This window comes from Eubalaena glacialis, chromosome 11 (genome assembly GCF_028564815.1).
Source record: "Eubalaena glacialis isolate mEubGla1 chromosome 11, mEubGla1.1.hap2.+ XY, whole genome shotgun sequence".
Classification (NCBI taxonomy): domain Eukaryota; kingdom Metazoa; phylum Chordata; class Mammalia; order Artiodactyla; family Balaenidae; genus Eubalaena; species Eubalaena glacialis.
The window spans coordinates 7,870,752-7,895,442 of NC_083726.1; the positions used below are offsets into that span (position 1 = coordinate 7,870,752).

The 24,691-nt window shown below is 55.7% G+C and overlaps 2 protein-coding genes across 2 annotated transcripts; one reads left to right on the forward strand and one right to left on the reverse strand.

The window, feature by feature from the left end:
- The first annotated feature begins 595 nt into the window (after positions 1 to 595).
- Positions 596 to 8,407, forward strand: CHADL (chondroadherin like). The gene is made up of 4 exons (XM_061205147.1): positions 596 to 2,260; positions 2,789 to 2,955; positions 3,610 to 3,808; positions 8,381 to 8,407. The coding sequence occupies exons 1-4, from the start codon at positions 596 to 598 to the stop codon at positions 8,405 to 8,407; spliced, it is 2,058 nt and encodes a 685-aa protein (XP_061061130.1).
- L3MBTL2 (L3MBTL histone methyl-lysine binding protein 2) lies at positions 6,252 to 24,334 on the reverse strand. The gene is made up of 17 exons (XM_061205146.1): positions 24,250 to 24,334; positions 21,783 to 22,017; positions 20,357 to 20,490; positions 18,940 to 19,063; positions 18,075 to 18,154; positions 16,395 to 16,512; positions 15,862 to 15,996; positions 15,489 to 15,577; positions 12,522 to 12,753; positions 12,080 to 12,156; positions 11,788 to 11,892; positions 11,006 to 11,153; positions 10,522 to 10,604; positions 9,981 to 10,215; positions 9,429 to 9,494; positions 8,454 to 8,570; positions 6,252 to 8,004 (listed from the first exon to the last, which is right to left on the reverse strand). The coding sequence occupies exons 1-17, from the start codon at positions 24,271 to 24,273 to the stop codon at positions 7,892 to 7,894; spliced, it is 2,115 nt and encodes a 704-aa protein (XP_061061129.1). The 5' UTR covers positions 24,274 to 24,334; the 3' UTR covers positions 6,252 to 7,891.
- Positions 24,335 to 24,691: the final 357 nt, after the last annotated feature.

Here is a 24,691-nt window from a genome sequence, read left to right on the forward strand (position 1 = left end):
CCTGAGGTCAGCAGGGCAAGATGGGGTGGGGAGGACAGCAGGAGGAGCCCGGGCTGGCACCAGTGGATCTGCCATTGCCGGGCTGGGAGGCCTTGGCAAGTCACTTTTCCTCTCTGAGCCTCAGTCTTCACATCTGTAAAATGGGAATGATAATAACCAACAACAGGGAGACATCTATTTAAAATGCTATGCAACTGGAACAAGTTTGGTGACCTATATAGATACAGCATTGAGTTAATTACAGGCCCTGTGGCAGAGAACTGGGGATATACTGGACTAAGGTATGGTCTCTGTCCTATGGAGTCAAGAGCTAGAGGAGAAGAGTGAAAGTAAAGGGGCAGTGACAATTCAATGTGAAAAGTGCTAGAGTAGCGGATACCCAGGCGGCTGGGGAGGAAGGCTTCCAGGAGGAGGTGTCAGGGAGCAGGATGAAGAGAATGAAGGAAACGTGAGGGGGAAGAGAGTGTTCCAGGTGAGGGAACAGCACGTGCAAAGGCCAGTGTTAGCAAGGGGCACAGGCCGTGGTCCTGGTGCCGCTCAGCCTCCCCTACCTCTCCCTGCTCAGCTGACCCAGCGGCTGGACCTCCAGGGCAACATGCTGAAGCTGATCCCCCCAGCTGCCTTCCGGGACCTGCCCTACCTGACACACCTGGACCTGCGGCACTGCCAGGTGGAGCTGGTGGCCGAGGGTGCCTTCCGAGGCCTGGGTCGCCTGATCCTCCTCAACCTGGCCTCCAACCGCCTGAACGCGCTGCCCCAGGAGGCGCTGGACGGGCTAGGCTCGCTGCAGCGGCTGGAGCTGGAGGGGAACCTGCTGGAGGAGCTGCGGCCGGGGACGTTCGGGGCGCTGGGCGCGCTGGCCACGCTAAATCTAGCCCACAACGCCCTCGTCTACCTGCCTGCCATGGCCTTCCAGGGGCTGGTGCGCGCCCGCTGGCTGCAGCTGTCCCACAACGCGCTCAGCGTGCTGGCCCCCGAGGCCCTGGCCGGCCTGCCCGCCCTGCGCCGGCTCAGCCTGCACCACAATGAGCTGCAGTCCCTGCCCGGGGCGACCTTGTCCCAGGCCCGCGGCCTGGCCCGCCTCGAGCTGGGCCACAACCCCTTCACCTACACGGGCGAGGAGGACGGGCTGGTGCTGCCCGGACTGCGGGAGCTGAGGCTGGACCACGGGGCCCTGCAGGCCCTGGACCCCAGGGCCTTTGCCCACTGCCCCCGCCTGCACACCCTGGACCTCCGTGGGAACCAGCTGGATGCCCTGCAGCCGCTGCAGGGCCCGGGGCAGCTGCGCCGGCTGCGGCTGCAGGGGAACCCGCTGCGGTGCGACTGCCGGGCTCGACCCCTGCTCCAGTGGCTGGCGCGGGCGCGCGTGCGCTCGGACGGCGCGTGCGGGGGGCCACGGCGCCTGCGCGGCGAGGCCCTGGACGCCCTGCGGCCCTCGGACCTGCGCTGCCCCCGAGCCGGGGCGGAGGAGGAAGAGGAGGAGGTGGCGGCCGCGCGGCCCCGTGCCCCTGCCGGCACCTCCAAGGAGAAGGCTGGGGCGGCCGGGCCCTGCCCGCGCGCCTGCGTGTGCGCCCCTGAGTCCCGGCACAGCAGCTGTGAGGGCCGCGGCCTGCAGGTCGTGCCCCGCGGCTTCCCCAACGACACCCAGCTCCTGGACCTGAGGCAGAACCACTTCCCCTTGGTGCCCCGAGAGGCCTTCCCGGGCCTGGGCCAGCTGGTGTCGCTGCACCTGCAGCACTGCGGCATCACGGAGCTGGAGGCAGGCGCCCTGGCGGGGCTGGGCAGCCTGCTGTACCTCTACCTCTCGGACAACATGCTCTCCAGCCTCAGCGCCGCCTCCCTCGAAGGGGCGCCCTGCCTTGGCTACCTGTACCTGGAGCGTAACCGCTTCCTGCAGGTGCCAGGGGCCGCCCTGCGCGCCCTGCCCAGCCTCTTCTCCCTGCACTTGCAGGACAACGCTCTGGACCGCCTGGCACTGGGGGACCTGGCAGGCGTGCGGGCCTTGCGCTGGCTCTACCTGAGTGGGAACCGCATCACCCAAGTGTCCCCCGGGGCACTGGGCCCCGCTCAGGAGCTGGAGAAGCTGCACCTAGACAGGAACGAGCTGCGAGAGGTGCCCACGGCGGCCCTGGAGGGGCTGCCTGCCCTCCTGGAGCTGCAGCTCTCGGGGAACCCGCTCAGGGCCCTGCGAGATGGGGCCTTCTGGCCCGTGGGCCACTCGCTGCAACACCTTTTCCTGAACAGCAGTGGCCTGGAGCAGGTGGGCACAGGGGGACCAAGGGTGAGGGGAGGCAGCACGAGGCTCTACGCAGCTTGCGTTCACTCAACAAACACTGCCGCTCCTGCAGTGCCAGGCCCGAGGCCGGGCGTGGGGTCCCTGAGATGAGCCCGACCCTGCACCTGCCCCAGGGAGCTCAGGTGTGGGCCACAGACCAGGAGGAATGCTGTGCCACACGGAGGCGCTTGGCAGGGGGGGCACTGCCGAGGCCTGGAGGAGGGAGGAACGTGGATCCGTGGGGTCACCTACTGTTGCACACTTTGTGGGCAGAGCTTTGGCATTATGCGGGGATCCAGGCATAGCAGAAAGAACCATGGACTGGGGGTCTGCGTGACTTGCAAAGGGCACGTGCTTTGGCATCAACCTGGGTTTCCACCCCAGCACTGCCCTTCCTGCCCATCTTGGGCTCTCTACTCCCCTTTATCGCGGGGAGCATGAGGCTCCCTCCCAGGCCTGGGGGTGGGACAGGCCTGGCAGGAGCTCACACCGGGGCCTGGCGCCTTCTTGCAGATTTCTCCCGGGGCCTTCTCAGGCCTGGGGCCCCGGCTCCAGAGCCTACATCTGCAAAAGAATCAGCTGCAGGCCCTGCCCGCCCTGCCTGGTCTCAGCCAGCTTGAGCTCATCGACCTCAGCGGCAATCCCTTCCACTGTGACTGCCAGCTGCTCCCACTTCACAGGTAAGCACCCCCAACTGAACCCCCCAGCTGGGGACCCACCAGCTGCTCTCAGTCAAGCCCTGGTGCCATCTGAGCACCTTTGGCGGGGGAGGATCCTGCCAGAGCCAGCTACCCTTCCTGGGGGAGCCAAACATCCACGGGGCTTGGGTGGGCTTCTCTGAGCCTCTGTTCCCTCATCTATAAAGTGGAAATGAAATCTGCCCAGCCTAGTGGGGTGGGACCTAGTAAATGTGTGTGAGCACTTTACGTCATTGCCTAAGAAAGCAACAAGAACCGTGGAGTCTGGTGACCTGGGCTCAGATCCACCTCTGTGACTGACCATCTACCTTTGAGCCATGTGGCCTCTCTGTGCCGGTTCCTCATCTGGAAAGGGGATGATAGCGATTGCATCCACCTGGTGGTGGTGGTAAGAATTACATTAAATTAGATAGCTTATCTAGATTGCTTTGAACAGCGTCTGGGTCTTCAGCCCGCTGTAACTGTTTATCACTGGCCCCCTGTTACAGGGAGGGGATTGAAGGTTGAAGTGACTTGCTCAGGGTCACATAATTGGTGAGTGGCCGAGTCTCACTGCCCCCAAATCATTTAGGACCTCTGCGCTCTCCTCAGGAAAGCTCAGCACAGCAGCTTCCCCGAACCCCCTTTTCTCCTCAGGTGGCTCACTGGGCTGAACCTGCGCGTGGGGGCCGCCTGTGCCGCCCCTCCCAGTGCCCGTGGCCAGAGGGTGAAGGCTGCAGCTGCTGTCTTTGAAGCCTGCCCGGGCTGGGCTGCCAGGAAGGCCAAGCGGACGCCAGCCCCCAGGCCTAGTGTCTGGAGGACCCCCATGAGGGGAAGACGGCAGGGAGCGAACAAGGTTGGCCGGGGGCAGGTGCAGGGAGGCCTCGCTGGGTGGGTCAGGTTTTAAAGCCCCTGGGGTAGGAGGGGTCTGACTTGTCTTGGTCCTAATTTCATGAGGTTCTAGATCTGGGCAATGATCCTGTTGCTTCCGTTCAAAAATGTCTATCCCCCTCTCCTTACCTCCTCCACCTCTGGGCTAAGCCGAGTGGGTTTGTAAGGAAATGACTGCCCGCTATTTCATCCCACGGGACAATGGCCTTTCCGATTAAGCTGCAGCATCCCAGGACCCTAGGTATCCATGAGAAGAACCCCACAGTGACTGTTAGTGCTGGATCGCTGTTGATTCAGCCCGTTCCCACCTGATCTTGGGGGCTCGCTCATCCCTGGGGCGGGAAGAGCAGGAGTGCACGTGTGTGGTTGGTGCCATGGGTCGGACTCCATCACCCCCTTGACGTTAACGTTTGCTGTCCGGACAAACCCATTCACACTGGAACGCTCAGTTGTAGCAAAGTCTCGCAGCTTCAGAGAAGAGTGGGCAGGACATGGGCACCCCTCCACGTGGGGACCCGTGCTGGGTGGTGAGAGGATGTAGGGGAGGCAGACCTTAGAGGGAAGCCGTGACCAGAACAGGGGGTGCTCTGGGAAGGAGGGGAGAGGGCTCTGCCTGCCTCTGGACCTGCAGCTTGAAGAGTTGGGGCACTTGGGGACCATCAGATGGTGTTTGTATTAGCTCCCTAGGGCTGCAGTACCACAAACTACCACAAGCTGGGTGGCTCAGAACCACAGAAATGTATTGTCTCACTGATGTGGAGGTTAGAAGCCTGCAATCTAAGTGCTGGCGGGGCTGTGCTTCCTCTGAGGCCTCGAGGGGAGGCTCCTTCCGTGCCCCGTCCAGCCTCCGCGGGCCCCAGATGTTCCTTGGCTGTGGCAGCACAACCCCCGTCCCTGCCTCCACCGTCGCATGACGTCTTCCCGTGTCTCTCCACATCGTCTTCCTGCTGGATGTGTCCAAATTCCCCCTTTTTATGAGGACACGAGTCATTAGATCAGGGCCCACCCTAATGACCCCATTTTAACTGGATCACCTCTTTGAAGACCCTATTTCAAAATAAGGCCTCATTCTGAGGTGTATCTTCTTTGTGGGGACTTAATTCAACCCGAAACAGTGTTCGTTGTGGAGGTCGGCTGGGAGTGAGGAAGAACTCCTAAAATGACCTCAGGCTGAAGGTGAGCATTCGGCCTGAGAAGCGAGACCTGGAACCGGGGTCGACGATGGCTGCCATACTCAGCGAACGCTTGGGCGGCACTTTCTGCCGGGAGTTGTGCTCATGAACAGCACTGGCGTGGATGCCGAGCTTGACTCGGGAGCAGCAGCCCTGCCGGGTTCACCTCCAGGTCAGGACTCTCATTAAAAGACCCCCCACGCCAATCCCACATTGTGTAGCTGCGACAGGAATGGGGCCTCGCGGGCCACCCCATCCAACCACCCTTTCTGACATGGAGATATGCCACCAAACGGGCTTTTTGTTTTTACTTTGTTGAAAGTGGCAGCTTCCTCCCAGGAATACCAAGGCATCGAAGAAGGATAAGGGCCCTGAGTCCTGGCAGGGTGTTCTGGGCTGGGGGCACCTGGCAGACGAGCCTGGGTTTACTCCCACTGCTGTCATTTAACAGTTGTCAAGCCAAGTTACTGAACTTTGAGTCCTCTTTCTCTTATGTGTAAAATGAAGTCAGCGTGTCCTCACAGGATTACTGTGAAGATGAAGCAAGCTGTGTGAACGCCTGTAAACTAGTGCCTGGCATATGAGGCTATCACAAATGGTAGTTCCCTTGCTTCCCGGCCCTCAAGCAGAGCTGAGGGTCCAGATGGGGTGACAGTAAAGGAAGGTGCAGGGGACTTCCTCCGATGTTTGCACGTGGCCTAATCTGCACCAGGGAGCTGCTGCAGGCTGTCAAGTGGTGAGAGCAGGGAGTGGAAGTGGTTCTGTTCTTTAGGATATTTCCCAGCCATCATGTGGCCACGCTGCTGTGAGACTTCGAGACCTTTAGTTCCATCCAAGGGCAATTGAGGAACAAGGTTCATTCTGTGCCTTGAGCTATTATGTCCCAGAGATCAACACTTCCATCTGTGACAAATTAACCTCTAGGTCCCAGCAACACGTTATGTACACTTTGTCACATACTTGCTGAGGGGACCTTTGTGCCGGGCACGAGGGGCACACGAGACTTGGGCTTGGGCTTTCTGGAACCTGTGGTTTTGGGAGGAGAATGGCTGAAACATAAATAAGGAGAATACAGCATGTTGTTGCTATGGAGACGGGGAGCTCCGGAGATGACAGATGACACTCACTGTTCTGCACTCTTCATGTGTGAACTCACCCAGTTTTCATAACTGACACCGTTGGGTGGCGTATCAGAATGCACTCTCGCTTAAGGAACAGGACGCTGACAAATTGGACTTCAGCAAGAAAGGGATTCAATTGTCTAATGCAAGTTAAGTATGGGAGGCCAGTCCAGGGCCGGAACGGCAGCTAATCTTGCCCTCCAGCTCTGCCTGTTGTGCTCACGGCACCTGTAGGCTTCACTTCTCCATTCAGGAAGAAGCAACTGAAGGCCAAAATGCCATACAAGTCCTGTTGTCCTAGAAGCTCTTCAGTCAGAACTGGATCCATAACGGCAAGGGCATCGGGGATGATGAATTATTCTCAGCTGCGCAGTTTACCCTCAACAAAGGCAGAGCCGAAGTGCACACACATGCCACCTTCCTCCCCTGGGGGCTGATGCCACTGACTGACCCGTCACCACTCAAGTCTGGTGTGTGTGAGATGGGGGTGGGGTCAGGTACGGCCCCTCTGTCCTGGGGCCTGCCCCGTCCTTGGTCGTCACTGTGTTCCACACCTAGTCATGTTTTGGGGAATTCAGGCTGCAAGAGGGTGCTTTCTGGGCCTGGTTTCTATACCATGTGGGCCTGCAGAGGGCCTTTAGAAAAGGAGAAAGGATCAAGTTCTCTTTGAACTGACAGGAAATCAGCTCCCCTTGGGCTGGTCACCCCATCTCTGGGATGACACCCAACAGCTGGGTCCCGAGCACATCCATGGTCAGCACCCCATCTGGCACGCACCTGACAGTCCAGGGAGCCAGAGTCCCACCCGGCACAGCCGCAGCCCTTAAAGGGGCGGCACAGGGACCCACCTTGCCGTGCTGTCTCTACCCAAACATGTAGAAGGAAAGAAAAGGGCTGAGGACAGCGCCTGCCATCACCTTAGGTTCCAGGAAGAGGGTCTCTTGAAGAGAGGATGGATCAGAGGGAGGAGACAGTTTCAAAGGAGACTAACTGGGAAAAAAAAAAAGCAGCTGAAATTTGGGCAGATGCTAGATGAACTTCTAGAAGGTACTCTAGAGAGAAGGGGATTCAAAACATGTTACGGAGTTAAGGACGTGAACAGTGAGGAAAACGAGCCAGGAAGTGTGTCCCTTCCTCCAGGAGCTCCTCCAGGGCCACCTCAGCCAGCAGGGCTGACCGCCCCACACTGTCGCGGCCCTGTGACTTTCCGGCAAGGCCAGACCCGTCCCTGGTTAACAGGGGAATGAAAAGGACAGGTCCTAGCCCCGCTGGGCTCCAGAGCGGGTTAAGTTCAATGCTGGTGGCAGCCTCCCTCTCAGGGGATGTGTGTGCTCGTACACACACACACACACACACACACACACACACACACACACGCTGAGCTCATCCCCCCACCAACCAACTTGTCCTCCAGTGTGCGGCCCCTCACCCCTGGCAGTTGAGGGACGTGGTGGGTGTGGATGGAGGCCGGTACGAACTTCGGGAACTCCAGCTGGAGAGGGAGCTGCTCACAGGGGAGTCTGCGGGTCTCAGCAGCCCTAGTCGCGCCGGCCGTGCCCAGGACGGGGCAGAGGTGACGGGGCGGGTCCGGGAGATCCTGGGTGTTCGTTAGCTGCCCAGCGCCCACAGCACCAGGCGGCGGCATTCACGCAGAAAGGCTCAGTCTCCAGAGTCAAGTGGGGTGGAGGGGTGCTGGCAGTCGAGGCACCCTGGGCTGGCTGCCAGCTGGGCGGCCGGGCGGGCAGCGAGGAAGTCTCAGTCGTCTGTCTCCTGTTTGATGTTCTCGATGGGAACGGGCAGCTCTGGACTCGCGGCCTTGTCAGGCGTAGCCACGTCGAGATGCTCTTCCTTTACCCGCACGGTAATGACTGAGGAGGAAGAGAGGTAGGGGGCAGGGAGAAGAGAGTGTGCATGTAACTCCGGGAAGGGCGCGGGCTCAGGATCTGGGGAAGAAATCAGGCTTCCTACGGACGGGCCCTCAGGACATGGCAAGGGGAGCCCCTTCCCCCTCTGCGGGGGCAGGCAGCACAAGGCCTAGGGTCCCGTCACCCCAGCCGGGCAGGCTGCCCACCCTGCCAAGCACATGAGCTGGGGGCGGAGGTGGAGAGGGCCATGCGAGACGCTTGGCTCCATTCAGAGCTGGGGGTGGGTGTCTGGGAAGCCCTCCAGGCCCAGTGGTCTGAGAAGGGTTGCTTGGTGCCCAGAAACTTCCCTTCAAACTTGACTCTACTCTTCTGTGCCCAGGTGGGGAAGGAGGGGGTCGGCCTCTGAGCACCGGAGCCGCCCCCAACCTCGACCCCGCGTGGGAGGCTCTTACTCTCATCAGGAACGGGCTCCGACGAGATCTTCTCTGCCGCCTGCAGGTCGTCCTCCAGCAGGGGCTTCTTGGACCCCTGTCTGAGGGACCGGGTCTTGGTTGGTGGTATTCTTTTTCCTTTGAATAAACACAGAATTAAATCCGGGATAGGGATGCATCCACGTGACGCACGAAGGCTGGGTCTTGCCCAGTGGTCAGGCAGCGTAGCAGAGGGGAAAGTGCCAGTTTGGGAGGACAGAGGCCCAGACTCTGACCTCAGCCCTCAGGGCTGTGTGCCTGAGGCTCAGAGGCTGTCTCCAGTAAGGGATTAATACCCACCTCCCCCCACTCGCCGCCATGGTTGTTAAGCTTCCCTTTTCTGATCCTCGCTTTCTTCATGTCTAAAGTGTGATTCCCAGCCCTACACTTCGAATGGCACAGGGTCCTGCCGCTTGGTCACCTCCACACCCTCACAGCATCTTAATCCTGCCTGGGGACCACATCTGTTTCCTCTTTGTCCCCTTCAGGACATCCTCTTCTCTGCGTGATACCACGTCAGGGAGCCCACCTCACCGCACCGGCCTGCAGCTCAGCTTGGGGCCTGCTGAGAATGGGCCTGTCTGTGGAGAGGTCCCCAAGCTCGGTGGCCGCCCTTGCTCCCACTCCCTGGGGGTCATGAAGCAACTACGACAGCCTCAGGGAGCAGCTTCCAACCGTTTCCTTTCGTACCTTTTACTTTCAAACATGGCCTCTACACATGGCCTCCCTCCACCCCAAATACAGTCTCTTGTCTCTTTTCCTCGGTATCCTGACCATTGCCAGAGATGGAAGACTTATGCTCCGGGTCCCTGAAGACACAGGGTGATGGATGGGCCCGTGGGGCAAGGGGTGGAGAGGGCGGGACCATGAAGAGCGCGACTTAGGTGGCGACGCCCCACCTCCGCTCCCAGGGACACAGGCTCAGCTGACCCCAGGTAGCTTTAGAGCATCACTTACTTTTCTTCCCAAACTGTTTCTTTTTCTTCTTTGTGGCCTCTTTGGCTTTCAGAGGTGTGGTGGGCTCTGTTGTTGAAAGTATGGACAAGAGGTGAGGAGAGAGTTCTGAGAGGACACAGGCTGTCCCAAGACGCCTGTCCGCCCCTCACCGGCCTCCCTGACACGGGGGACGCCCCCAGAAGGAAAGCCAGAGCTGGGCAATGAGAACGGGGAGGGGGCTGCGGAGAGGGACTGGACAACAGCTGTCCCTTCTTCCCACCCTCACCACCAGGGCTCTCGGAGGGACCTAGGGAGTTTACCTGGGTGCACAAGGGCACGCGCATATGACAGAGTGGGCAAAGTCAAGGAAGGAGCTCTGCAGGCCAGAGGGAGAGGGAGACAGAGAAGTCAGGACAGGGAGGGGAGACAAGGGCCACTCTTTTCTTAGAAGTGGTCCAGGAGATTCTCGATCTCATGCCAAAGAACGAGGTGGGCGTGGGGCAGGGGCGTGGCTGGCAGGAAGGAAGAAGAAAAGGGAAGTCGAGAGCCCCGTAGGGCTGGGGGAGCCCGGACCTGTGGCCACGGGCGGCTGCAGCTGGTAGCCGGTGAGCTCGCACCAGCCAACGGGGTAGATGTCCGGGGACTCGCAGTCCACCCACTGGTCGTACTCGCTGTCCCAGCCATCGAAGTGGATGCTGAGGAGACGGTGCACCACCCGCTTCACCGTGGCCACACAGATGAGCCGGGGCTCCATGAGGTCCACGGCCTCCAGCTTCATGCCCACCTTGAAACCATGGTTGGGGCAGTCCTGGGAGGGGGAACAAAGGCAGTGACCAAGCCAGCCAGGGCCCTGCCCCAGCGGGGCGGACCTGGGGGAGGGAGCAGGGCTGAGCATGCCTGCGGGGGGAGGTTCCTCTGAACAGTGATCCCACTGCATTTTGTTCCCAGGCACTGGCCCTTTTGGGAAAGGGACCGGCTGAACTGTTCAGCACAGCGCCCATGTCAGAGTTTGGGACTTCTCCCCTGAAGTGGCGGACCTTAGTAGCAAAGACTCAAGAAAAGAGAAGGGGTTGGAATTGCCACCGCTGGCAGTGGGCAGGGTTGGTCTCCTCACCATGTTAAAGAGTCTTGATGGAGCTGCTTTCGCCTTGGTCTTCTCCAAGTAGGTCTCCCAGTTGAAAGTGTGAGCCTCATACCCTGCAGGAGTGGAAAGTGTAGATGAGGAGGGGGGAAGGGAAGTGGGAGGGAGTTCCGGAAGGTCTCCCAGCGCCAAAGGGGCGCCTGCAGCTCGGTCAGGACCCCCCCGGAGTCTCCCCAGCAGCCTTCTTCCCTCCTCCCCAGGCTGGTACCTGCTCTAGGACCATGGTCCTGTTGCACAAGTTGTTCACTGACCAGAGGGACAAGTGGGAGCTCTGCTCACCGAGCTACATACCGGCCATGGGGCCGAGCCAGCCCAGAGTAAGGGCTAGTGGGTGACCCTGGGTAGCTCTGTCACCTCTCCAATCCACTCACAGACTTCAAACTCCAGGGGTCTGGCTTGGCCAGGAGTTTGGGCCGGTGGCCTCACCCTGCTCCTTCCACTGAAAGGCTAGTCTTGCCTTTTGGGGGTGTGAGCTCAATGTCATTCCTCTGGCAGAAGGTGGCTGGGAAGATGGCGTGGGAAGAGGCATGATAACAGAACCAGTCTGAGCCATCTGTGGAGGGCCCCCCGTCCACACAGATCATCAGGTAGCCATCCAGGAGGACCTAGCAGGTGGAGGGGAGGAGGGCAGACAGAACATGGTATCCTGAACTGCACCCCCATCCCAGGGTGAGGTGATACGATGGGGATGCAAGGTGGATGGATCCAACCAGAGCCGGTTCTCAGCCTTCCCCGAGCTGCTTCAGAGCACTCAGCACTGGTGTAACCCACACTCGTGAGATCATTTAGCCTCCTCACTAGATAGCAAATGCTGTGCCAGCAGGAACTGCATCTGTCTTCTTGTCAGTGTGTTCTCAGTGAACACATGGGCCCAGCCTGGAGATCTGCCGGATGGATAATCAGCATAACCCCCTGGAGGGCCAAAGGGTGGCTGTTTGCTCTTCAGGCTACAGCAATAACAGAGGTTTGCATGTGAAGTCAGCCTGGCTATGGCTTGGCTAGGCCAGCACTCAAAGGAGATGGCATGTGGCAGCAGGAAGGCCTACACCTGACCCAGGAGAGGCTCAGGCCAGGTGTTCAGTAAGCACCTGTCCAACGCACCTCTGACCCTGACACGAAAGCAGATTCTGACCCTGACATGAAAGCAGGTAGCCCAGGAACAGCCAGAACTGGAAAGCTCTGCCACCTCCATGCCTGCAGAAAGCCATACTGGAGGCTGGAGGGCTCCCCCAGGCTCACCTTGCAGATGGTTGCCACGCAGATGTTGCCCAGATTCAGGGGGTCAATGGCTTCCAGTTTCATCCCTTCCTCAAACCAACCGCCTTCCGTGTAGACAGCTCGAACCTTAAAGGAACGGGGCACTTGGGGAATCTCCGGGCTGGCCCAGGGGAAGATGGGAAAGCAGGCCTCATCTGCCATCGGCCTGGGAAGGAAGCGGGGAGGGAAAGGGACATCCCAGGGAAGAGCTGGGGTCCGCAGGCCTGGAGTGGACCTGTGGCCAAGGGGACAGTGCCCAAGGGCTGTGCCTCACCTTCTTGAACAGATAAGGAACAGCATCACAGTAGATCTTCCGGAAAGTGGGATGGTGGGCCATGTCGCTGCGCCTCTCTTTTAGGGAAATGGCAGAGGGAGGAAGGGAGAAAAGGAAGTTGAAGCTGCTAACAGGGCCATCTCCACGCCTCCCCCAGAAATGTGCCCCCTAGACCAGAAGCTCTCTGTAGGAACTATTCAGCCCTTAAGACCCAGACTCTTCCCACATGACATGGAAAGGATGTGGCCTGTAGCCTCTAGTTCCAAACCAATTTTTAACACTTCAACCTGAGTATCCTCGGTCAAGGCACTCAACCTCTCGGGATACTTGGTCAAGTCCTGCCATCCGCAGGGTAGAGATGATCGCCTCTACCGTGCAGCATGGTTGTGGGGTGTAGAGATGTGCCCCCCCAGGCCCACGCTGGCCAGGGACTTCTGCTAACCTGACAGCTTGATGCCATGGCCGACACGCCTTGACCAACCCACTGGGTGGATCAGGGGGCTCCACATGTGGCACCAGAAGTCATCATCGCTGTCGCCATCCTCATAGAGGAGCCGTAGGCGACCCCCGATTACCGTGTCCACCACGGCCATGCGGGTCCGTGACACCTGGGACTTGTCCACCACCTCCAGCCGCATGCCCTGCCGAAAGGGGTACTTCATGCTTTCCACCATCTGCAATGACATCAGAACACAGGCCTGCTGGGGTCATGTGGACCCTCCCACCCACCTTGCTGTTCTGTCCCTTAAGAGTAACCAGAGGATGGGGAAGGTGGAGAGGAAGCCCCGCAAACACTGCGTCAGGAAGCAGGTGGATGAGCTCTCCTGTCCCGCCAGGTTCAACCCTGGCTCCCAAGTCCCTAGGGTGATACTGATGACATGATTTTTACAACGTGTGCACCAAAATGCCAGTAAGTCATTATGATGGGAATTACAGATCGCTTTTCAGACTAAGGAAACAGGTGCCCCAGAGAGGTCACGTGACTTACCCAGAGTCACACGGGCTCGTTAGTGCCAGAGCTGGGCCGCAAATCTGGTTGTGGTGTCCAGCTTGTGCTCTTTCAGGGATCTGCACGCTGATCACACGGGTACCCCACTCCCCTCTACCTTCTGGCCCCTACTGATGGCACACACAAGCCTCGCGTTTAGGGAACTGAGTGCCCCTTGCCTCGATACATCTAATTTCAGCTCCAGCCCCTCTGGGCTGCAGCTCTGAACGGCTCTCATAACACCTCAGTAGTGATGCCTCCCCCTCTGACGCAGCAAAGGACAGTGACCAAGATGTCCACAAGCTGCTCTAGAGCCCTGGTGGTGGGGCCTGGGTGAGGAGACAGGAGATTCTTTGTCTGCTGTGACTTTGGTGCTGTCCTGCCGGGGGTAGAGGATGGTTATGTAAGCTCTGTAGGGCTTTTCCAGCACCAGGGCACTGCGGGCTCAGGGAGAAGCATCCCAGTCTCCACGTGATGGGGGCTGAGCAGTGCTATTCCAAATCCCACCAGGAGGGAGAGCGGCTCAAGGGTCACAAAGCAGCCACCAGGACACAGATCCTTCACCCTCAGCTCAAGGGCTGGAATATACCAGGCCCATTAAGCAGAGGGAGAGACACAGGGTGAGGCCTGGGCTGGGGTCCCTCTGGGCCGCCTCCCCGCCGCTGGCCTTTCCTGACAAGCTCCTTTCCTCTGTGCCCACCGGTGCAGCCCACGACCCGACAACGTTTTATTGCCCTCGTTTGTTTAAGGTCACACACTGGAACTCAAGGTCTGTAAAGGCAGAAGCTAGGTTTGAGTCATTTCTATTGTACATTCTCAGCTCCAAGCACAGAACTAGGCACGGAGGTAGTGTTCAGTTTTTTCTCGACAACGTACACACACACACACACACACACACACACACACACACACACACACACACACACACACCTGACCTTGGCTGATGGGCATTCAGTCGAAACATTTACGAAGCACTTAGCATATTGCGGGATTGGATTACTATAAAGGAACTGGATTTGGATTTGAGCTCCCTCCACAGCCCCACCCCTTCTATCCTCTCCACCCCCCAATCTTCAGAGGCAGCTGCTTTTGTACGCGTGCCCTGCAGGGACTGGGCGCGTGACAGCTAGTGTGTGCTTGCTGACTGTTCACGCAGAGCCCTGCTCTGCCGCCCAGAATCAAGCTCTTTTTAATTTAAGCAGAGATGAGGCCACCTTGACACTCCTGGTGGCCTGCACACAGCCATCTGCCTCATCCTAACACTAGGGCCAGCTCATCTTCAGTCGCCAACCCTGTCCACTGTGCAAGGTACTATGGGAAATATAGGAGAAAAAGCTTGCAGTTTGTGGAACAGACTATGACAATTAACAAAATATAGAGAGATGAATAGCAAATGAGTACTACCCAGTACGTTCAAATAAGGGAAAAATTGTTTTTGAGGTGCTTGGAACCATTACTCATTGAAGACCAGCTAAGGCCCACAGCGCCAATGTTCTCACCAGGCATCTGGGGCCTTGGGTGAGATGGCCCCAACTACCCTCCCATCTGATTTTCCACTGCTGGCTTCCATGCCCGCCCACATCCTACCCATCAAGGTAGAATTCAAATGCCGTCTTCTCCACAAAGCTTCCCTCAATACCTGCTCGTCCTGAGGCCACAAGACCAGTTCAACCACATGTCACGGTGGTACCTGCGCTGCATCCCCCTGGCTCACTGCTGTGATGCTTACCCAAGCAACATGAGAACAACACGTGTGGGCATCCGGGTCAGGGGCCCCAGAGACCCTAGATGTGGCCCAGGCACCTATGTGAGCAAGCCGCACAACAGCAGGCCTGGCATACAAAGGGGGAAGAGACTAAGTCTTCACTGCATATCCTTGTGATCCCTTTGAATTTTTACCATGTGTATGATTTTTTATGTTAAAGAACTAAATAATTTTTAAAAATTAAAATGAAATGCCACACAGATGATTCTGAGGCACATCTCTGGTTCAAAATCAAGGCTATTTTATAACTTTTCATGGGTGTGACTTCATTTCCTCTGCCAGACTGGACAGTCCCAGAAGGCAGGGTCCACATCCTCCATATTTCCAGTGCCTTGTATACAACAAGTACTTAATAAAATCTATTGAATGAACGCTCCTGAAAATGCTATGAGCAAAGGTAAGGATCTAGAAGAAGAAATGGCAGACAAAGCAACATGATCGACGCGGCTGGACCAGAGTCTGAGCAGGGAGGAGGCTGTTAGGCCGGGAAGGCAGACGACACCCACCATCCATCCTTAGGAAATCTGGAGCCGCTAAGATTGCTAAGCAAGGGAATCTTAGAAAAAATACTCCAGTGAATAGCACAAAGGACAGATCAAACGGGAGAGGGGCAGGAAGGAGATCAATTAGGAGACCCACAGGGCTCACTGCCAGACCTTGATATGGAAATCCACGGGAAGCGTCCTGGAGCCCACCAACCGTTTCATGAGGTAGCCCTTCCAATCGGTGAACTTGGCATGGATGGCTGCAGAGACAGAGCAGAGCCCTGAGCACAGACTGACAACACTCCCACTGACGGGGCACCAGAGCTGCCCCAGAGAGCAGCAGAGGGGCCTAAGTAACTTATTTCTGCCTTTTCAGGCCAGCAATCACCATCTTATAAAACCGGACTCCCCCAACTTGGACCTGCCAGGGGGCCTCTGGGACAAGGCAGGACAGGAAGCAAGGAGGCAGGTGGGCTCTGTTCTGGTCTAACTGCTCCCAAGGGCCCCGCAGGAACCAGGACAGGGAACGTTCTCATCAACTCACTCCGCGGGGGCACCAGGATCTTGCTGTTGATGGCACACCAGCCGATGGGGTGGACATCCACAGTCCCCAGGTTGCACCAGAAGTCATGGCTGGCGTCATTTTCGAAGCCTTCATACCGGAGCAGCACCCGGTACCCTGAGGAGGAGGAGGGAGAGGTGTGCTCTTAGGCCTTCGCTCTTCTCCAGCGTAAACAGGACTTTTGCTGCCTATTTCAAGAACTCCTTCCCCAACAGCCAGAGTAAAAACAAACCCATGCCACGTACTCGGAAAGCAGTACAGCACAGTAGGGAGAATAATTTTATAGCCTGATCAACCCTGGAATGAACTTAAAAAATGGGAGTTTCCAAACTCGCCAAGCTCTGTGGTCCCCTCTAAGGTAGGCAAGATAGAAGAACAGCAAGAAGGGAGGCAGGAACTCCAGCAGGCGGGTTTTTGTGTTTGTTTTACGAAGCCGATTTCTGCTCCACCACTGCCTGTCCGTCGGGAGGTGTCACTGCCCAGCCCGACCCCGCCTCGGCCGGAGGAACACCTACCTGCCGCCTGGATGACCGAGGCGATCCAGTACACGCGGCTGGGGAGCACAGCATCGCTGTTGAGCACCTCCACCTTCATCCCCTTCATCACATCCTCCCACTGGTCATAGAGCGGGACCTGTAAGGGGGACAGTGAGCCACCGGGGCTAGCAGAGGAGAGCGGCTGGCTGAGGGGCCTCGCGAGAGTCTGCGTCCTTCCTCCTTCGCCCCTCAGCGTCGCCCCTCACTCCGTGTGTGTGGAAGGCCAGGCCGGGGACCAGGGGTGAAGAGACGGGCAAGACGTGGGGGTGGGGCTGGGCAGAGACCCAGAGCCAGACGAGTCGGACGGTCCTGGGTGCTCAGCTCTACAGGGCCGCTCCTGGCTGTTATCCTCTCGGGCACACCATGGCTGTGCCAGCCTGCGTGACAGTCACGCCGCCTAGCAGTTTCTCACCCTCACCACGTGCCAGACGCCATTCTCGGCACAAGTAGCACCCCTTTCAGTCGTCACTCAACCTGGGCCGTTAGGAGCACGACCCCTGGTCTCGCAGCTGTCGCCAGGCTGGCTGTCACAGAGCCGGCTGCCCCCCACTGCTCTGGCCCGTCCTTTCTCCGCCTCTCCTCCTCCTGGTAACACGCCCCCGACAGCACTGGACTGCTTGCGGCTGCCTCCCCAGTGTCTAATCCTTACTTTGCTGCCAGTGGCACCTTGGTTCTCCTTTGGGGAGATTCTCCTTTTTTCCTTCTCAGCCCTGGTTTCAGCCCATCAGTGTATCCCATTCCATCTCCCTGGCCGGAGGGACTGGGTTCATCACAGAACCCAGAAGCAGTTATACTGCTCAGGCCCGTTCAGGTGGGCTTTTTACAGAGCATATCGAGGCAGATATATTAGTGCAAGTATGATGCAACTCCCCGCAATGAAATGCCTGAACTGCTAGAGAATTCAGGGCAACAAAGAGCTCCCCCCACTGGGAAAGACGTGCACCTTCACTAGCAACCAGACAGGAGAGGAGGAGTTAAGCTGCATCGAGGGCCAACTTTCCCTGATCAGCGCCCTCCCCAGAGTTCAGTAGCAGCTCAGAAATTAGAGGCTAGGAAGTGGGTTTAAAGAGGCCTCCTCCCGGATTTCCTGGGTTTAGGAAATTGGCTTGAAAGACAAGAGCGCTCCCTCGGTTTCTCTCTGCACCTGCAGGAGACCACCGCTCAGGCCTGCCTGCTAAGTTCTTCCGCTCCAAGCCCAGCCCTCCAGGTCTCAGCCTTTGCTGTTTCTCAGTGACAGGGAGTCGGGGAGCCTTTAGCAGAAGGGGCTCCAGGAGGCATCCGCATTGGCCTCCCGGGAACCAAGGGGCCCAGGGCAGTTCACAGCACCAAGCTTTCAACGGGAAAGCACTAAAAATGGGAGAAAAGGAGACAGAGATTCTCAAAGTTTGCTTTTGGATATCAAAGCACAAAGTGCCATTATGTAAATAAGCGAAGTGGGGAACCTCAGAGGGGCTAGAAGCTCTCATTGAGGGTCTGTGGGAGCACTTTCTGAAAAAGAAGTGGACAGAAAGGTAAGCTGGAGGGAGCGGCAAAGCTGGGCTTCGAGCACCCAGACCTCACCCTGTTCTCTCCCGGTGCTGACGCTGTGAGGCAGGTGGGTGAGACGGTGGCAGCACTCAGGACCCCTGCCCTCCCTCCCCTCATCCCCAGGGCACTCACGTGTTTAAAGCAGCTGACAGGAGCAGCCTTGTAACTGTGATCCTTCAGGAACTTGCCCCAGTCGAAACCCAAGACCAGCGCTGCGGGGCAAAGAGGGAGAGGGTTAAAGGGTCGAAGCTGGGAGCTCCGGCAGCAGCCATTCCAGGACCCCGGGCCTGAGGGGCAGGGGCAGCAGGTCCCCTTCCCCACCCCATACCTGCCCCAGCAGCGGCCATCAGGACGGCGGAGGGCCTTATCCAAAGGCTGCCAGTCTCAGGAGTAGAGGAAACACTCTGAGGAAAATGTCTCGTCTTCCTTCCCCAGAGAAAGACGGAAATTCAAAGACCCTTGGGCTTAAATTCCTCAGACCGCCCCCAACCTCTCATTGGCCACAGCCAATCTAAATGGGTGGGAGGTGCACACACCTAGGCCCCTCCGACCCTTGAGGCTGGGAGCTCAATATCGGTCAGAAACTCAGACCACGTAGCGCAGTCGCTTCATGCCTACATTTGCTCAGAAATAGCTACACGAGCTCAGAAAGAGAGAAAGGTTCCTCCCTTACCCCATCACCCTTCTTCAAGCAAGATCTGGGTCTCCACTGCCCCAGGGAAACAGAAGCCAGAGAGCTAAAGGCAATGCAAAACAAAAGAAGCTAATCCTCGGCTTTTAAATTATCAAGAGTAGGGGTCCTGGCAATTTAAGAGTGATTGAGGGATCTTCTGGGGGTAATTTCACAATTACCAGGTGAGGAAGATACAATCCAAAGCAAGCCTGGGCCGGCACTTTCTAGCTGGCCACCTTTTCCAATCCTCGCTCCTTGGGAGGCCACCCCAGTCCTGGCACTGCACCCAACCTGCTTCCTGAGCACCAGTCCCTGCAGTCTTACCGTCCTGCCCTGTTGGTGTCCCATCTGCGAGTTGTCCTGTCCCTTGGGAATGGAGGAAGGCTCCAATTTTGGCAGACCAGGCAGCTTTGTGCAGGACTTTGGCCTTCTTGGTAGGTGGTTTTCCCTGGAGGGAGGAGAGAGTGTGTAGCCTAAAGGCTAAGAACAAGGCTCTGGATTTGGACACGTTTAAATCAGGCATTGGTCCAGTTAACCTCTTTGGCACTTCAGTTTCTTCATTTGTAAATCAAGATGATAACAATGATAATGCTTAGCTCAGAGGGGAGTTGCAAGGATGGGGGTTGCCGTATTGTGCCCACACTCAGTAAGCACTTAGCTATTGTTCAGCTGGAGAGGGGCGGGGGATTGGCAGAGCCACAGGCAGGGAGGGGCACATTTTCTATCTTTTAAGCCCTGCTTCTGCCAGGAACCTCTTCTTGGTGTCGTCAACTCTCAGCCATCTCCTTCCTTTGGTGCTCCTACAAATTTATGGCAGAGAATGGGCTTCAAAGGGCTCGTGAACTGAACCATGGACTCTCTCTAGAACATACATGAATGTTCTAGAGACAGTCCATAGCTTATCGGGTGCTCAAAGGCATCCTCCCCCAAAGTGAAAGGCCACTGATCTGGTCTGTAATTTGTAACTTAAGTACTGATCAGAAAGGCCCAGAGAATTTATTAAAGAGATCAGTGAAATAGAAATGTGGGTTGAGGGAGTTCCCTGGCAGTCTAGTGGTTAGGATTTGGCGCTTTCACTGGTTCAGTCTCTGGTCGGGGAACTGAGATCTTGCAAGCTGTGAGGTGTGGCCAAAATTTTTTTTTTTTAATTTGGGTTTAAATTCCACACAGACCTGGGGCCAAACTCTGGCTCTTCAATTTTATTTGTGTACCTCTGAGTAAGTTAGTAAAAACTTTTGAGCCTTTAAAATCGGAATCTTTAAAAATTCATTTTTTAGGGGTCACTGGTTGGACTGAGAGTGCCAAGCCCATAGCAAGTATCCCCAAACTATAGTTATAAACAATACCATTATTAGCTCACTGAGAAGGACTTTTCTATGCCTTGACTAAAATCTGCAAAATGAGGGAAAAAACGGTAACTATCTCACAAAGTGAGAGATAAAGTGTATGAGGCACTAAGCAGAAGAGCTGGCACTGCGACCCCCATAAACATCAGGCTTCACAGGACAATCACCTGGGGAGCTCGTTAAAGGCCCTGTGTCCAGGCTACACTCGGCCCCAATTAAATCAGAATCTTTGGGAGTAAGACCCAAGCATCAATATTTTTTAAGGTTTGCAGGTGACCCCAACGTGCAGTCAAGTTTGAGAACCGGTGTTGTGAAAACACAAGGCCAGTCTGCTGACTGTTCCTGTCTCAGCGCCCAGGGCCCCAGGAAGGGTCTTCCAAGTGATGGCCTCTCACCTGTAATCTAGCCAAGATACTGGCTTTCTTGGAGTTGGAGGAGTAGCTCCTAGAACAGGAGACGCTGCAGAATCTCTTGGTCTTGGAGAAGAAGGCTTCCCTCGTACCCACGATACCACACATCTCACAGACAGCTGGGAAGAGAACTTAGCACATGACTCCCTTGATCGTCACCCCAAATCAAACAAAATGATGGGCCCTTCAAAACCTGGGGCACTGCATTCATCGGGTGAGTCCCAGGCCCCCTAAGGCTGACAGAACTGGAATAGAAGGAGGAGGTTTTGGTGTGCACACCTGAAGCTCCTCAGCACCCCTTGGCTGTATGTGTCAATGGTGGGGCTAAGGAAAATCCATGCGGATGACTGGGGAAACAGGTGAGTGTTGGAAAGTTTGCAAAGAGGAAAATGAGAAGAAAAAAACGTGCCCATATCATTTAACTTCCGTGGGCCTATTTTTTTCTCATCTATAAAGAGACTGAACTAGATCAATGTTTCATCCCTGATATCACATCAGTCACTTGAGAAGCATTTAAAAATGCCCAAGCCTGATTCTAATTAACTGGTCTGTGGTGGGACACAGGCATCTGTGGTTCATTAAAAGCTCCCCAGGTGATCCTAATGTGCAGCCAGGTGATAGCACCCCTGGGCTGGATGGTCTCTAATAGCTCGTTCCAGTTCTAAAGTTCTAAGATTCTAAGAGAATGGCTGGAAGAAGATAGAAGGGAGAAAGATAAAAGAAAGGGGAGAAAGGAAGAGAAGACAGGATGAATGGAAAGGAAACAAGTGGCAAAGAGTATTAGATTCTCCTGTTCTAAAGAGTAAAGGGACCAGGGGACAGAAATGTCATCACAGACCATCTAGCCTCCCCATTTTCACAGGCAGTCCCCACACTGGAGGCCCTGACACAGGGGTCCAGGAGCTGTGTAAGCATCACATCTCTGAAGCCAACTGGCTTCCAGATGATTCAGAGGGATTCTCATCTGCCTACCCCTACCCTAACCCTCTAACCCGGAGGTCACTTTATTCTGTATTTTCCCCCCTCTCACTTCCAACCCACAAGCTATTTCTTGTCCCTTCCCAGATAGTAACCAGATGACTTTAGGTGTCCTATATTCTCAATATGTAGAGAACAGGACAAACGCAAAAGAAGCACCATGTTAATGACTGGCATCTAATATGTGCTGAATAAATATTAATTATAAGAAAGAATGAAATCACAATTTGAAATCAGACTGCAGCAGAGGAAATGACCCTTGGGGATACTTGGGGTGCCTCTGCTCTCTCCCAGGGCCTTAGACATCTGATCCCTTAGACATCAAATCCAAGAGCCCTTCACACCTGGACAGCTCTGCCCACCTGGCCTATATCCCCCTCTTCCTCCACAGCCTCTGAAACCTCCCCCTCTTCAGGGGACACTTTGAAGGCACCTGGCTCAGAACCACTGCCATCCAAGGAGCGGGGAGTCCCAGGGCTAAGCAAATGCAAGGGGGAGGTGGGCAGCTCCCCTGCTTCCCGATCCTCATTTTCTGCTTCACTTGACTCCTCAAGATAGGAGCTGCTCTCACTGCCCGCACTGCTGTTATAACTCCGGAAACTGTCGTAGCCACCAAAGAGCTCCAAATCATCGTCTTCCTCTTCCTCCTCCATTGGTTCTGAAGTCTCCTAGTGACACAAAAGTAGGCAGAAGGAATTATGGTTGGCTTAGTGTATGGGAAGGGAAGCTGCAGATCTGCTATCAACTCCCTTTCCAGTTCTTGGTCAAGTCAACACTTTTGGGCCAAGTGGCAGGCAGAATCAAATACCCCTTTTGCAAACACCGGGATCATTACTCTTGTTTATACATTTCTCAACTGCAAATCAAAAGAATACCTTAGGGGCTTCCCTGGCAGCGCAGTGGTTAAGAATCCGCCTGCCAATGAAGGGGACACGGGTTCGAGCCCTAGTCCAGGAAGATCCCACATGCCGCAGAGCTACTAAGCCTGTGCACCACAACTACTGAGCCTGCGCTCTAGAGCCCACAAGCCACAACTACTGAACCCACGTGCCACAACTACTGAAGCCCGTGCGCCTAGAGCCCGTACTCCGCAACAAAAGAAGCCACCACAATGAGAAGCCTGGGCACCACAACAAAGAGTAGCCCCCGCTCGCCGCAACTAGAGAAAGCCTGTGTGCAGCAACGAAGACCCAATGAAGCCAAAAATAAAAAAGAATACCTTAGCAAGACAGAAAACATGTATTAGGAATTCACCAAGGTCCCTCTGTGGAATTTATAAGTGATGACATTTTACCATAATTCAAACAGAATGCACTGATGTGAAAATATCCTAAGCAAAGTGCCTCATGAAGACTTTCTGGGGAAGATGTATTTTAGAAACTCATTCTTCCCCCTTCAGCATATGTACACCAAAGTAATTTCAACTCAAAAACAACTCAAGTCAGACAGAAGTTAATTTGGGGCCCAGACTGCCCTAAAGAGGATTTCGGAGGCAAATGACACGCTAGCCAAAGCACTGTGGTATATACAATAGCTTTGGACTCAGCTCTGATCCTAACTAGCTGTGGGTCCTTGGGCAGGTCATTTAACCTCTCTGGGTCTCAATTTTCTCATCTATAAAACAAGAAAAATATTTGGCTCCAGGATGTGGAATGTAAAGGAGATACTGTATATAAATCTACCTGGCATGTTGTAGAAAAGGTGTGAAGAATTTGGGCTCTAGCCCAGGGCTCCAATACCATCTCTACTGCTTACTAGTTACTACCATCCCTACTGTATGACCTGCAGCAGTTCAATCTCAATGCCTCAATTTCCGCACCTGTAAATGAGGACAATTCCACCTATTTCATAGGCTTTGGGGGAGGAGTAAGGGTTAATACGGGCAAGGCACTCAGAACAGTGACCTGCACACAGCATGTGCTCAATAAATGTTGGCGATTATTACTGGTTAAAAGCATGGGCTCTCAAACCAGGTACACCTGAGTTTGAATCCAGGATCTTCCACTTATTACCTGTGTGATTTTGTGCAAGGTATATAACCTTACTGCTCCTGGTTTCTCCATCAGTACAAGGGAGATAATAACAAGCCCCCTTTAGAGGACTGCTGTGAATGCTGATATGACATGCAAAGCCTAGTTCCATTTCCAGCAGTTAGTGACAGCTCTAAAACTGTGAGCTGTCATTCTTACTCTCCACTGTATGATTATTTTCCTTTACCCTTATAGAGTTTTTGAGCGATTCCACTTTATATTTACAACTACACATGCAAATGTGCTAGAAAGGAAATTCAAATATAAGGTGACCAGAAGCCAAATGATTAAAGGATGCGTGGGTTACAGGTGGTGGTAGAGTGGAAAAAGCAAACCTGGTAGAGTTTTGGAACTTGACGGACTTAGTGCCCATCTCCTTCACTTTACAGCCCTGTGACCCTCCTGGGGAGTCGCACCACCCCTCCAAGCCTCAGCTACCTGAACCACAAAAACGAGACACTGGGCTGTTGAGTATATTGGGAGATAATGCACGTGAACGCTCCGGACACGGAGGGTTTATTAAACTTTAATCATCCCTTACTTCCCACCAGGATGTGACAGGCCTCATAGCCCCTAAAGAACACCACCATGAGACAAGGAGGAGGAGGAAGATTCAGGAGCTCTCAGATTCTGAACCCGATTCCCCTTCCCCAGGCCAGGGAGGCTGTTCCTCCCTCAACTACTCGGCCCCAGCAGAACCGGAGCAAAAAGCAACGCCAATCGCCTCCGGCCCTGCTCAGCCTAACTACCTGTTTATCCATCCTTCCACCCTCCACCCTCCAGGCGTCGCTCAAAGGCCTAAAGAAGGGCCCACCGAGCGGGGCTCTCGGGGTTCCCTTTCCCAGTCACGAGAAGTCCTCTCCCTCTCACCTCGACACCCCGGGGCTTCTCCATGAGACCTAACACAGTTTCTTCAACCGTCACCAGGTGCGGGAAGCCATATTGGCCTCGCCGCTCTCCCCGAGAGCACTCATTGGCCGCCTCCCAGAGCCGCGGGCCAATCACGCTGCAGGAAAGAGGTAAAGCCGGTTCGGCGCTCCCCTGTGCCCCTCCTCCCCGGGAGAGGGGGAAGCCGCGGACGCTTACGGGACTTGTAGTTCCCCTGGGTGCCCGTGAAGTGGGAGGCGTTGCTATAGCGACGTGAAAATCCCCGGGCTCTAGAGTTGCGGCGGCTCGCGCGGACTGTTCTCGTTTCTCCACGCCAACCTCTTGCTATCACTCCAACTCCATTCTTCATTAAACAGTTATTGAATACCTAAGATAGGTACTGTCCAGGCGCCAGGAATAACCTCGCACTTTCCCTGATCAGAAA